The following is a 14,849-nucleotide window of genomic DNA, read 5'->3' as shown; positions in this document are numbered from 1 at the left end:
ATTTAACCGTGTAGTTTTTGAGTCAAACTCATAGATCCATGCTTCATGAGTATTGGTTCACACGAACCCATCTTTCATGAGAATGAATGGAACACTTAGCACTCATTGAATCTAGGTGATGCTCGATAAGTGCTAAGAGATTCATTCTTTCTCATGAAAAATAGGTTCGTGTGAACCACTACTCATGAAACACGGATCAATGAATTTAACTAAAGAATTGCACAATTAAATACTAATAGCAATATCACAATGTGACTTTGCTGTGAAAAAATAACTGAATACTTATCAATGAGAACTCAAAACCTATATAGCATCCGACCATTAATGCCATGTTACATCCTAGTGGCCGAATAGTCATTTCCGTTCGATATGACTCGAAGTCATGATCCTTGAACAAAGCCTGCAACCTAGTCCTCATACACATGGACAAGATATGAAGGAGATTTGAAGAGTGTGGGGAGGAACAACCAATTCTTTTCCTTTCCTCTCAGCCTTTAGATTCTGGATCAGCTGCTTCATCATCATTGGCAAGCCTATGGAAGACATAGAAGCCAAGCGCAGAGCCCAGAAGGATCACAATAAACACCCCCAAGTTATATGACATGACAGCAAGCATGCAGAGATAGCCAAGTGCCACATGCAGGCCATGGCTGAAAGCGGCTGCCACCCAATAATAATTGCTGCTTTTTCTCTCAATGTGATGAGGATGATGCAGTGACATGTACTCCTTCAGAATGCTTATAACAAGCACCGCCATCAGACCCAACATGTACATTCCTGCATCGTTGCCTGGCCATTTTGGAAACACAAATATAACTTCTTTTCCCCAGTAGAAACTGTTTCTCATCTGCTCATTGCCATTTCCCATATCCATTTCTTCTTTGTTTTTCCCTTCGCTAGGGGGGATGTATATGAAGGATTCTTGGAGATAGAGACAAAGAGTAAGCGTCGATGGAAGCACCAACTGTGTGAAGAAAAATCCAGGCACCTGCGTACATTACTAAGTGATAAGTACCGATTATGTGATGAGAAATCCACGCAACCACGTACATTACTAAGTGATAAGATTGCTTATTTTTATATTATAAATATGATGCGTATTGTTATTATCATTAGTAAATAATTTTATCGTTTGCATGCAAGGATGCCCACTACAAGTTTTGTTTGACATGAAATGAATTGGTTAGGCATTTGGAATCTTAATATTAGATTTGTGTTTTCATTTAATAATGTGGGAGTGGGCTTAGGAATGATTTTTCATATTTATACTTCATTATTTTGCATTCCTTGCAAATGGAGATATGTAGCTTGTCATCGAGGGCAAACCTGGACACCCTCAAAGGCCTCTAAGAGTTTTACCATTATTATGGAGTCTATGTAATTTGAAACATCGTAGAGGGATTTTGCAAGTCTCTTTTCGGACCAGAAGGAAGCTTAATAAATAGAGGGTTATATAAAGGGTTATCATGAAATTTCAAAGGAGTTTTCAATGAGAAATTATGATGCATTGCTAAGTGGGTGTTGGATATGTTTGTATTCAAATTATCTTAGGTTATATATTTCTACGTTAAGATTGTTATGTGTCAATGACTAATAATAATCACATATAATTGTTATTGGTGTGGAGTCTAATTAGTTTCTAAGTGGGAGATTGTTGTGATGTGGAGCCTAATCAAACTCGAAAATTTATATTTTTTTCCACTTCCTTCGATGTGGTTTCCCCCCAAGATTATTAGTGCAGGGATTTGGGGGCAATGCTCCCAAGACAAGGTCAAGGGACAAAGCCCTTTGCAGAGTCCTGGGGCAGTGCCCCAGGTGTGATCCTTGTCGCAATATAGGGTGGGGTCGAGGGGCAACGCCCCCGTGGGGAGTTTTAGGGGTAGGAAGCCAAAAATGACTATTATTGTAAAAGGCATCGACTGCTATTTTTCTATTGGACGACTTCTTCTAGCTCTAATTTTGTAACCAGCAAAAAACTTGTTTAAAATGGCTTAGGGTTAGGTAGTTCATAATGTATGATGAGATTGTAGGTTCTTGCAATAGTATTGATTAGTGAGGGATTGTAAATTGTAATCACTGGATAGTAATAATATTGGAATTGTTGTTGGTGGATGTAGCCCAATGATTGGGTGAACCACGTTAAATATTTGTGTCTTGTGTTTTCTTCTGTGCTATTTATTATTTTCTGATAAGGTTTACATTTGCATGTAATTGTTATTTCTATCCGTGATTAATCCTAACAATAATTAGTTAAGAGGTGGTCATTAATGCTTAAGGATTATTTGGTTGTGTGAATGCAAGTTACGGAAAACATGCAACGACTCCCTCCAAAGCACGGTTTTTCTTTAGGCATCCAAATGCATGCATTTGCATTACATGCAATGCCTTCATCAAACTATATTTTTCCTTTAAGAGGTTAGTTAAAACATGTATTTGATTTTCCAAACCTTGATTTGCATTGGAAAAATTATTTTAAATATGTAAATGGGTTTCCAAACCCCAATTTGTACTAAAATGCTCGTTTTCTGACTTTTGCTTCCTCTTTATTTGGGCATCCAAGTTCAATGGAGCTAATTTTGTGAAAATACCTCATATTTAAAATCTATAATGGTATTTTCAAACCCTGATTTTGGCTTGCATGTATACATCTTGCACATGTGATTGGACTTGTCAACCATGATTGGATCTTCTATGCAAAGGCGTTACATGTAAAGGTGATTTTGAACCATAATTTCACCATTTCATGCAAAAATGTTGCATTTAATAGGGCATTCAAACCATGATTTTCATCAATTTTGCCATTTAATGCACATGTAATGCAAGGTTCAAACCACAATTTACTCTTGGGAGGACATTTTTGAACATGAAAATCATTTGGATAAGCATGATTTGTGGTTAGGAAAGCATTTGCAACATCATTTGCTTCATCTTGCACATGCATATGCATCAACAAACCACAATTTGGAGCTATAGTTTGAATTTTTCAAAGCACTTGATCTTTACATGTACTGACATTTCCAAAACCTAGTTTCAGAGACAAGAATTCCATTTCAACTTCTTCTTGCTCCACGTTTTGCTCTTTTCTCTCTAAGTAAGCATAGGACTTGGATTTTGATTGCTTTTCTTGATCAGTTTGCTTATTTGTTGAAATCTTTTAATCTTTATCTTCCATTTGTTTGAATGCATCCCTAGATTTTTGTTCCAACTTATTAATTTGTGTCAAAGCAAGAGATATTTTTCTTCTTTCTTTTTTTTTTTGTAAATACTTTGTGCGCTTGTTTTTGTTTTATTTTTGGTTTGTTTGTGAAGAAAATGATGTAAGTTCTACTAAAGAATGCAAGTATCTTTTCACATTTCCTACCTTCACATTCATTTCATTTCTAAATTTGCCCAACTCCACATTCCCAAATATGTAATGGGACTTCTAAAACCCTATTTCATATTTACACAAGATAAAAATAATGAGTTTTAACCACATGTGAATGCATTTCCAAAACCCAAATTTGGTTAAAAAGCACATTTTCAAGCATAAAAACCCTCACCCTACACACACTATAAAGATTCCAACTTGCATTATTAGCCATTCAAAATAAAAGCCCTATTTTGCCTACATGCAATCCACCTTGTAAAACCTGATTTTGGCCATTATTGCCCAAAATACAAGTTGTTCCAATCATTTCCAATCTTACAAAGTGTTCAATAAGTATCTAAATCATACATAGAACACTTATCCTCCATGGATATGCTATTATTGTCCAAACTATGAAACTCTTATGGATTCAACCCTATTGGAAGATGTTTTCATTATTTGGAATCTTCATGTTGCAACAAACTCTCCAAGTCAAGAGATGTTAGAATTTCTTCAAAGAATAGAGGCACCCTTTCAAGAAGGTATGCTTCAAATAAGATAAGCAATATTCATTTGGTCTCCACTTTCCTAATGGCTTCCCTAAAACCTAGTTTATGTGAGAATTAGTTGTGACAAAAAAAATTAAAGATGTTGATGGGAAAGTTTTTTTAGGTTTACATACAAACATCATTGAGAAGGTTTTCAAAGTATCAGAAGTTCCAGAATGTTCAAATCTAGCAAAGGGGAATTCACAACAATTGTGGAATGAACAAAGATTTGACTACATCAAGTTTTCAAATGACAATTGACAATTCATCAAAGAGAATTAGAGGTTGTCAAAAGATGCAACAACACAATTATCAAGATGGATGCAGTGACATGAAATATAGAAAATCTTGATCCTGTGATCATCTGCGATTGCATCACCAAGTACAAGGCCTTTGTTGATAATCTACAGGGTTGATTCATTCAAAATCAACATTTTCTTCAAGTTTATTTTAGCTTTGTAGTTTCAAAAGATAGGTTGCATGTATATCCCATGTGCATGTAACTCGATTGCACAAACCTTCAGTCATGTAATTTACTAAATCTTCTTCCTTATTTGACTTAGTCAAGGTGGTTGAGTTTATCCCATCCTTTTCTCCTATTTTCTCTCATTCCATTACCTATATAAAGGAGTGCCTTTCAAAACCATCTTTTATTGTATGCAAAAGAGCTTTGCCAAACTTGTGCAAGTATAATTGTGATTATGTAGTACAAATTTAAAAGCAAAGATAGTATTTTGTTTTGAAGCTTTGACAGGAAGCAATTGTGGTAGAAAAAATTGGAAGTTGTGACTGTAATTTGTGTCTATTATCTTTAATTCATGTTATTATTGAATGTTTATTAGAGTAAAGTGAGTACAAGAAAAGATTTGAGCCGAAGCTTTCACTGGGAGCAATTGAGGTGGTATAGAATAGAAGCTTTGACTATGGTTTATGTTACTATCTTATATTCACGAAATTTGTTACAATTAAGTTACTTTCATGTATTTGAATTGAAATAACTTAAAGGATTATAGCAAATAAATCATCTACTTCTGGAAGTCTGTGCACCCCAATGGTAGACATTCACCTTTAAAATAATTGAATAGAGGTCTATAAGCTTCATATCCATTCTTAAAAATTAGAAAAACTAAATATAGATCTAAGAAAATATGCTCTCAACCAGCCTTTGAGTTGGTGTTTGGTATTGGTATCATTGTTTCTAACTGTTAGATAGAAGTGTAGTTATAGAGATAAACTTTGCACATTACTCACTCCACGAGTAAGTGGATTCTTTCTTTAAATAAGAAGAAAGAATACCGATAACACCCCTTTACAATATCTTTTAACTTCTTGCTTACCTTGAGTTGATCCAAGGAACAGTGAGAAGGTGGAGCCTTCCCTTTAAGGTAGGAGAGACTTTGTCTCACACATAGTGGTTGGTCAACCTATTTTGAGAAACAATTTGCATAAATTGTTTGTTGCATTATATCCACCCAATAATTGCATGTTTTAATTCAAACTCAAATTTACATTTCATGTTCTAAGTCCAAGGGTGGTGATTTTGTAAGGCATTACATGTGTTTTTAAAAGCCAGGTTTATAGCATGTCATTAGCTCCAAACAACTCGTCATAACTTAAGGTGGAAATATTTATATCATCTACATGTATTATATGAGATCTTCTCCAAAAGGCTTGTTATGACTATTAGGGCATGCAAATGCACTTCAAAAATGTATTTTGATATATTATTATATGTAATCTCCTCCAAAAGGCTTGTTACGACTATTAGGGCATGTAAATGCACTTTAAGAATGCATTTTAATATATTGCATGTTGTGTTTAAGGAATGATGATGATTTTTAGTTCATTTACATAGTTTAAGGTGTATGTATTACATGAAAATGACTTCATAAATCTCTTTTTAAACCTTTGATATGTATAGGTGGTGATTTTTTTACCAATTTTCATGTTTTGAAATACCAAATGATACATGCAATAACTATCCTAAAGTCCATTATTTATGTTTTAGAAATAAAGAAACATGTTTTTATGAAAGATGTTATGTATCATGTCTTCTAAAACTCTTGAAGGGGCATTTTTAGCTCGTTTATGCTATAAAATATGCACCACAATTTAGATGGTCATTGCATCTTGTAATTTGCATTCAATAACTTGTGTTTTCCTCCAAGAAACTCATTTGAAGGCATTATAATTAAAACATGAGTGGAAAGAGGTTATGTTTGGCATATCTATACCTTTTTTTGCATTACAAAGCATGTCTATGATAGTTGAACCTTGAAATGGTTTAGTTATAAGCTGCAATATATTTCTTTCTTTTTGCTAAATTTGTGCATTTTTGTTGCCCATCGTGTACATTTGCCAAGCACTCAAATTTTATGTTGATATGTATTGATTTCTCAAGGAGAGTTAGTCAAAATCATTGCCTATATAAACTATTTTCAGAGATCTTTCTTTAAATCCAAAAATTATTTGGGTTTGTTTTCAAATATTCTCAAAGATTCCTAGAAGAACTTTTTTCTTGTTTTCCCAAAAAAATAAACTTCTCTAGTGCAATTTTAGGATTGTTTTCTTGTATATATATTTTTTCATGTATATAAATGCAAGTTCTTCGTTTCTTTTCCTAGATTTGTATGTTTTATTCTTTAATTATTGAATCTTTCTACTACTCTCTAGGATTTCATTCAATTTTCTTATGCAATTAGGATTAAAGAGGTTGTTGGTGTAAATACGTATTTACTATTTACACTTACTTAAGTTTACTTAGGTTAATGCATTATTTTATTATTTTATTTTGTGAGACACTTAGGAGTTTGCGCACCTAAAGTATGCAACTCTATTTTAGCAAATGGTGTCTACATCACTGATTTGCGTGTCACACCCTTGTAGGCTTATCCTCTCATCACCGCACTTACCTCCGTGCTTAATGGAGGATAACCCACATTTGGTGGACATGTGCTTGGTTGTATGACATATCATGTAGCTAATTATGAGACATTCTAGATGTATCTTAGAGGCCTTTATATACAGGCACTCCTAGTGTACTCTAAGCATGACATATTGAATGAATATATCATGATTCTGATCATACTCTCTCTTTCTGGTCTACAGTTGTGCTTGTGTTTGAGTTCTTAGTTCCTAGGTGAATTTTGGCCTTAGGCAAATACTTACAGAGGCTCATTCTAAGATTATGAAACATTCCAAGGAAGCAAGTTACTTCTTTAACATGCAAATGCAAGCTAAAAGTCTAATGTCAAACATATTGAATGTATTTTCCACACTTTTCAAAATGCTACAAAGGGACTTAAAAATCATGTTTTTGGTTTCCAAATGCTTGGCAGTTGACTTATATTGGGATATAAAAACCATACTTATGATCAAAACACCTTATCACATGTATATATATCCATTCTTTATTTATTTTATTACCCAAATATTGTCGTATGTATATGCATTGCCCCTAGATAAATTCATTTTTGAATCCTCTCTCCATGTAAAGAGTTTATTTTACCTGAGATCAATTACCCTTCACTGCTCCAAAGCCTTCCAGTTATATTTCCCACTTGCATGTTTCCAAATCTACACCTTATACATTAAAATAGATTTCTATAGATCCATTTCCTGAGGATATACTTACTTTTTGGGACTTTTATGTAATAGTTCCTCACAGAAACAAGCTTTCCATGTTAGGTGAAGTTATTTCATTGAAAGGAAAAGAAAAGAAAAAAGTGAAGTACTAGTATGATAGTTATCATAATTCCAACCCTCCTTCATAGACCTCATACTATGATGAAGTTTGAGATACAAAGCTTTCTCATCTAGATATGGAGGATTTCCTAAAAAGGGGTTGATAATGCTATAACTGGTGACATGGTTTATATCAAACAAAGTTACATATAGTATATGGTTTCAATTTTCCCTTTTCTTTCCCTATAATTAGAATTTGTGTTAGCATATCCTATAAATTTTGATTATGGTTCTAGAACAATCAGAGATGAAGATAGGAACACCATCGTGAGTGTTGATCCTAAAATCCTAGATAGAATTTTAAAAAAAATCCACATGCTACTATTGTAATGAGTATCTCAAAGGAGAAATCTCTAGAGAGATGGAATGATGATAACCAATATTGCATCAAGTATATCAATGATCATTGGTTGATCAATGTGAGGCCTAATTTATAAAGATGGCCAAAAGGAGTGTTTCACTCAACTTATCTCAACTTTAATGTAAGTTTTTAGTCCATTCAAGTATCTAGAAACTTTCTCATTTTCATCCTAAAATAGATGCACTTGCTCCAATGCATTTGTCGATGACTCCCACTCTTCCCATTTTGAATGTTGTTGATGGAGAGAATATTAACATTGGTTCTCCACATGTCCCTCCTTGATTGGTTGGTGTTTTTGTGGGGAATGCTATTGGTGTGGTGGATCGTCTCTCTTGTTGTCCCCTTCACAATCTTTTGTGTTGTGTGAAACCTAACCTTCGAGTTGTAAAAGTGGCTATGCTTCCATTGCAGTTGATAATGGAGATGGAAACCCCTCTATACTAGGGGTTCTTTTGTTGTTGTCAATGCTTGGGCTCCCTCTACTTCTTATAATGGTCTTGTTAGGGCTTTTGTCATTGGTTCCTGTGACGTTGCATGCTCCCTACTTATTAATGGGGGGTCTTTGGTTGATGGGGATTATTAGTCTATTGGTATGGTTGTCCTAGTGATTGCATCTTCATTGAAGTGTAGGGGAGCTACTAAGGCTTCTTTTGGGTCTAGTATAGTCGATGGGGGATGTCCTTCTCACCCAATTGGAAGTTATGCGAGGAAGGTTGTGGATGGAAGTGGTAGTGCATAGGTGGTTCCATTTCCAATTTGTTAGTCCAATGTCTATTATGTGTAAAGAGGATACACTGACGAAGATTAATCAAGTGATCTTTGACCTTTCATCTCATGCAACAGTTTACAGATTTAGGGGTTTTTGGCCCTCTCTCCTTGGTCTTCATCAATGGACTACCAAACATTGGGAGCCACTCATTACATATACAGTACATAGTTTTCCTTTAGCTAGGGTGTTTTTTCCGCCAAGTTTCAAGATGCTTTGGATAGACAACTATTCTTTGCAAGCATTTTTGATGTGGGAAAATCATTTCCCTTTCATGATGAAGCTCTAGCATGAGTATTTCAACCCCTCTTTAGAATCCTTCTACAAGGTGTCTATTTGGGTCAGGCTTCCCTACCTCCCCCTTCATCTTTAGGTAGATTATCTCCTTAAAGAAGTGGGTGATGCTCTTGGATATTTTTAAATAGTAAATGGTGAGTCCTATAATATCCTCCCCTCTATCTTTGATTGCATATTAGTTGACGTTAATGCTTCTAAGGGGTTGCCAATGGAAATTAAGCTCAAGTCTTCAAAGGTTTCTTGGATTCAAACTTTGGAATATGAGAGGATTCCTTTTAGATGCAAAAAATGTTTCATGACAAGGCATTTTGTAGCTAATTACGGGGCTAAGAAATTCAAATAGGAAAAGTGTTCCCCTTGGTGGAAGGATGCCTCTTCTCATCATTATATGGTTTATAAGGGCGCTCCTCATACAAGTTCATCCCAACAAATCAGAGTTGGTCCTAGATGGTGTGTCTCCCACTGAACCTACTATGGTTTCTTCCTCTTTGAAGGTTGTTGTTTGTTCCACTTCTATAGATGTTTCACTAGAGGGTGATGTCCCTGCTATGTGAAACCCAGCTGATATGGTTGTTGGAATTTTAGTACCCTATTATTTCATCGTCTTTTAATGATGTGGTTTTTTATGCTAGTGTTGGTGTTGCAGATGATTTTCATGTTATTATTGTACCTAAGGTACCTTTTTGTCACTACTATTGGAGGAGGTGGTATTTCTTTTGGTTCTTTCTATTTTTGTTGTCTCTACCTTTGTAGAGCCTGTTGTCCATATCATGGTTGGCTTTGTTTTGTTTGTTGTCCTTGCCTTTGCAAAACCTACTATACTTATCATGATTGGTTCTATTAGTTCAATGGAACTGAGCTCTTGGAAAGCTGAGGTAGCTAAGGTTGAAGAAGGATGAATTGCAATTAAAGGAAAACACTCAAATGAATTTTCTTCTTTTGACATGATCCTTAGATCCCATAAGAAGGGATACAAGGGGAAATCTTAAGTTTTATTGATTCCTTTTTGTTGGGAAGACAATAGAATATTTGTTACAACTTTTCTTATTTGTCATTTATATTTTGGGGGATAAAGATGTTTCTTGGCTTCCTCTCTCTTGGCTTCGTCCCATTTTTCTTGTGTCCAGTTTCTTTTTAAGGATTTTATTATTTATCTTTTGATGTTAGGTTTTAGGTACCTCTTTAAAAACCTGATTTGTATAAGGTTCTAGGATCCCCTTAATCAAAATATTTCTCTTTTTCATCCTCACTATGCCTTGATCTAAGACTTAACTTGTGAAATTCTTTTGTATAGGAAGCCACATCTAGGTCTATTTAAAATTTTCAACCTTATGTATACTTACACCTCATGATCTGCAAGAATAAATTGACCCTAATCTTTGTCACCATTTTGTCTCAATAATTGGTCATAATCTTACCAATCTTCACTCTTTCCACCAAGTCAAGGCAATCCCCTTCAACTTGGATTTCACAAATCTTAAATTCTTTTCTTTAGTAACCTCCTTATCCTTTTAGTTATTAAGGTCATCTACCCATTACTTAACCCTCTTAGCATTCGTCTTCCCTCCATACATAGGAAGATCCATTTTTACATCTGAATTTTCCCCCTTTACTGATTTGAGAGCATTTAATAACCTACATTCTTCATGTGGTAGGTCCTCTTCTTGAGGCCTTTCTTGTGGGTCTACATCTTGAACCATTCCTTTCCCTTCCCCCTTGAAGTCACTCACATCCACTTCACCCCTTTCTCTTATTCTCTCTCTAGATTTGATCCCTTCTATCTCATTTCTAAGGGCCTTTAACTCTCTAGTGATTATAATAGGCACACCTTTTGGAGGTCTTTTTCTACACTAACTTTTTCTCAATCTTATTTTTATCCAATCAAATATCTAGATGTGATATTAATATGATGGAAAGACACTTGGAAAGGTGGAATAATTCACTCAAATATGAATAAAATGTTCAAACACCCCTTTTGACACATAAGAACATTTAACAACTAGGTCCTAAAACAAGGATTTGGATTCCCACATGACTTTTTGGCCCAATATGGTACTTGAATCATTCAAGAATAGGAAAATTCTTATAATAAAGTTATCATCTTCAAATAATTCCAAACAACTCATCAACTCTTTTTTTACAAACCCAATTCATCAACTAACAAAGTTTTCCCTCGAAGGCAATCTTGCATTACCTCTTGATCGAAGAAGGTTAATACACATCAATATTGTAGGGGTTGTGTTGAGATAAAATGAAAGGTTTCTTGAAATCAAGGAACCAAACAACTTCATATCAATCACTAAACCAAACCCATCACTTCCTTTTATACCGGTTGCTTTCTAAGTGCACCTCAATTCTTGTAGCCCTACTCAACAAGTATTTTGACCAAACTTTTAAATTGTTGACCAAAGGTACAAACAATGTACCACTAAGATACCCTTTTGGGAGATACAAAACTTACTTTAAAATCTGTATGGGTTCCTTTGGATAGATAGGGGTAAAACTCATTATTCTCAATGACCTAATATGGCAATTAGGCCTTCTCAAAGCAATGAATCTTCAAACTTGTCACCTAACACAACCAATGCATGGAAAACTTCAGTTGTACTCCTAAAACACGTAATCTACTAGTTTTTTGTGCCTATCCTCTTAAATTTACCATTGCAACTCAACTTGCCTTGAAACCTTTGCAACATAATTTTGCCACATAAAGTTGTCAAAGCCACAAAATACTTCATTTATTATTGACACCATGTGGAACTCATTTGAAATACCTAGAATCATAATGTTGACCCTTGACCCTACAATCTCATCGAGAAGAAGAGATAGATGCATATTTATGACAAAATCCTAACCAAGTTGAGTTTCAAACCAATTTGCACCAAAATTGTTGTCATTCTCAAAGCTTAATGAATCTATGAAAAGAAAACCAAATGAAAGATAATTCATTAACCTATCCAACCATATGTATTTCATATCAGTACTAATTCGTACAAGTCTATACACTAGGACTATTTATAGAAAAATCATGGATTTCAATGAAAAAATCAAAGCAATTCTATTTTATACCCTTAAATTCAACAACTAGACATGCCTCAACCCAAATAGGCATAAATAAACAAATTACAAATTCCCCAACTACTTCCAATCACTTGTTGAAACAATTGACCACAGGGGGGGTGGAATCATAAAAGTTGCAAAAGTTACTCGAGCAATTTTTGTATTTTTTACAATCCAACTACCAAATGACCTCATCTTCTCCAAAACTTTGTCCACATGCCAAACATGGATTACAAACATGAAAATAATAAATTCCACTCCCTTCCCACATATTTGGAGGGTTTGACCATGTTGACCCACTTGGTCTTAACTGGTTACACACTTGGTGATTATGCCTTGCAACTGTACTCAAAACATTTCAAAAATTATCCATAGAACCTTGTTACAATCATGGGCATCATTATAAAGAAAAATCTTCAATAGGTTTCATAGACCCATGGATGCCTCTGCACCATCAAGCCATCTAAAAGCATACAAAAGACTTCTCATCCAATCCTCCTAAGTTGGGCAACCAAAATTCACCATCTTGAGGGATGATAAATCTATACCTCTTACAATTTTCATAACAAATAATCATTACTAACAATACTTACAACTATAATAGAATTAATCACAACTATCTAATAATGATGGATAATCATCACCCAGTTTCGTCATCCACCTTCTGTATGAAATGATGCCTTTAACACTTAAACTGTCATAGATTGTCATGAGTCAGTATATTATTTACCCATCATTAGTTGTCATAGATAGGTGTGTCAAAATATTTATTACACGACTCTTCTCACTCACCACCACAAAAGTTCAAGGTCTTCTAAGTGGGACACCTATCTCCATGTAAGGAAAAACTACGTCATTTCATCTTCCTAGAAGGATGATGTAGAGGTTCTTAATTCCACTTGAGATTCACTGTTGGTCTAATAGTTTTCACGAATAAAGGGCAATTATCTAAACTAAGCTTGCCTTCATAGACTAGAAGTGGCATATGATTTATCAACACAAGGACATATACTTGAAATGAGTTTGCAATATAAATGTGCTATGAGATTCTCTAAGATATTTTATTAGTGTCTACAATCAATTAAAGTGAAAGCAATTAAAAAAACTAAAAACATAACAATGTTGAAAATCAATCTAACTATATAATAGTGGCTATAGGAAACAATGCAATAACATAACACTTCGCTATGAATTTTGCCTCTACAACTATCAAAGCTAGAAAATACCTTAAGTGACCCTTGATTAGTTTATTCATTTGTCAAGAAAATCCCTCAAAATTTCATACACAAATAACTTGCTAAATTAAAACAATTTGATGCTTCTAATATAATTATTGTTGTTATTACAAATTTGTTATTGTAGAACGATGACTTTAATTCTAATTAACTTATGTTATCTACTATATAATTTGATTGATTAAAAATTTCAAATATATAAGCTAATTAGCTCTTTAACAACCATCTAATATGTGTCTTGTAATTCCTTTAAACAAGAAAAAGATTTACTCTTTTAAGTGATAACAAAAGAATAACTAGGTTTTAGAGTCCTATCACAACTTGTTTGTTGAGTGATTGGAAAAGAGTTTGTATAGATTTTTATAACAAAGTTTTTTTTTTTTTGAGATTTTGTGTTTATAAATATAATATAATTTATATTCAATTTATTTTTTACTTTGATTGTAATAAATGGAAGTTTGACTATGTCGACTTTCATGTCATTTGTTTTTATATAGTCAATTCAAATGAATAGTGCTTCTTATTCTAACTTAGTTCAAAAGATTTAAAAGGTTTGTTAGCCTCCTTTTCAATATTCCAAATAATTCAACACCATACTTCAATGAATTTTTTTTTGCCATTGCCGCTGCCCTAGCCGTGAAGGTTGCTACCACTGCCTTGGCTGTGGCCGCTAGTCGGCTCCTGCAGCCCTTGCCGTGGCCATTGGCCTGTTTTTGCATGCTCTTCTTTGGTTTGAGTTTGTAGGATGCTTCTATTGTTGGTCACTGGTCGGTTTCCTTCGTGCTTGTGATCCAGTTCGCTTGGGTGCTTTGCTTCGCTGTGCCGTGGCCGTTGGTTGTTGGTTGTTGTTTTGGATGTGGGAGTGCTATGCCTTCTACTGTTGTTGGTGGTTCTGGGTCGGCTTCTTCTATGCCTTCAGGGGTAGATCTACCTCTTATGCCGATGTGGCCACATTTGAGGCAAGTCTTCATGGTGCTGCTCGAGCTGCTCATTTCGAACCTTCTCGTCCCCTGTATCTGTTTCAAACCCTATAAGGGTACTCTTGGACTCTGAAACAATCGATAATATTTTAGATATGACAGATGAGCTCTCTTCCTTTGCTACTATCTTTAGATTTAAGGGTTTTTGGCCCTCTCTTTCTAATCTTCATGCTTGGATTTCTAAGCATTGGGAGCCAATTTTAGATAGTGAGGTCCACATTTTTCTGGTGGCTAAAGGATTTTTCATAGTAAAGTTTAATCCTGTTAAACACAGGAAGACTATTTTGTGCAATAACAGTTTTTCATGGGAGGACAAATATCCTCTTATGGCCAAACCGTGGCATATGGATTTTGATCTGCTTACTGAATCCTTTAACAAGGTTCCTATCTGGGTCCAGATACCGAATCTCCCAATGCATCTCTGGCTAGATTCAGTTTACAAAGCTATTGGGGCTGCCATTGGTGATATTTTATATGTGGACAGACACTTTGGATATCTTTCATTTGAC

General features: G+C 34.7%; 1 protein-coding gene across 1 annotated transcript; it reads right to left on the bottom strand.

Moving 5' to 3' along the window:
- Positions 1–225: 225 nt before the first annotated feature.
- LOC149550629 (copper transporter 3-like) lies at positions 226–912 on the bottom strand. The gene has a single exon (XM_089795126.1). The coding sequence runs from the start codon at positions 872–874 to the stop codon at positions 488–490; it is 387 nt and encodes a 128-aa protein (XP_089651252.1). The 5' UTR covers positions 875–912; the 3' UTR covers positions 226–487.
- Positions 913–14,849: the final 13,937 nt, after the last annotated feature.

The sequence above is a fragment of the Cupressus sempervirens genome, chromosome 7 (assembly GCF_028749045.1).
Source record: "Cupressus sempervirens isolate cs-2001-9-10 chromosome 7, ASM2874904v1, whole genome shotgun sequence".
In the NCBI taxonomy this organism is placed as follows: domain Eukaryota; kingdom Viridiplantae; phylum Streptophyta; class Pinopsida; order Cupressales; family Cupressaceae; genus Cupressus; species Cupressus sempervirens.
This window is presented reverse-complemented; position numbering and strand designations above follow the sequence as displayed.

Coding starts and splice junctions, on each gene's coding strand:
- LOC149550629 (XM_089795126.1), bottom strand. CDS start 874: ATGGATATGGGAAATGGCAATGAGCAGATGAGAAACAGTTTCTACTGG.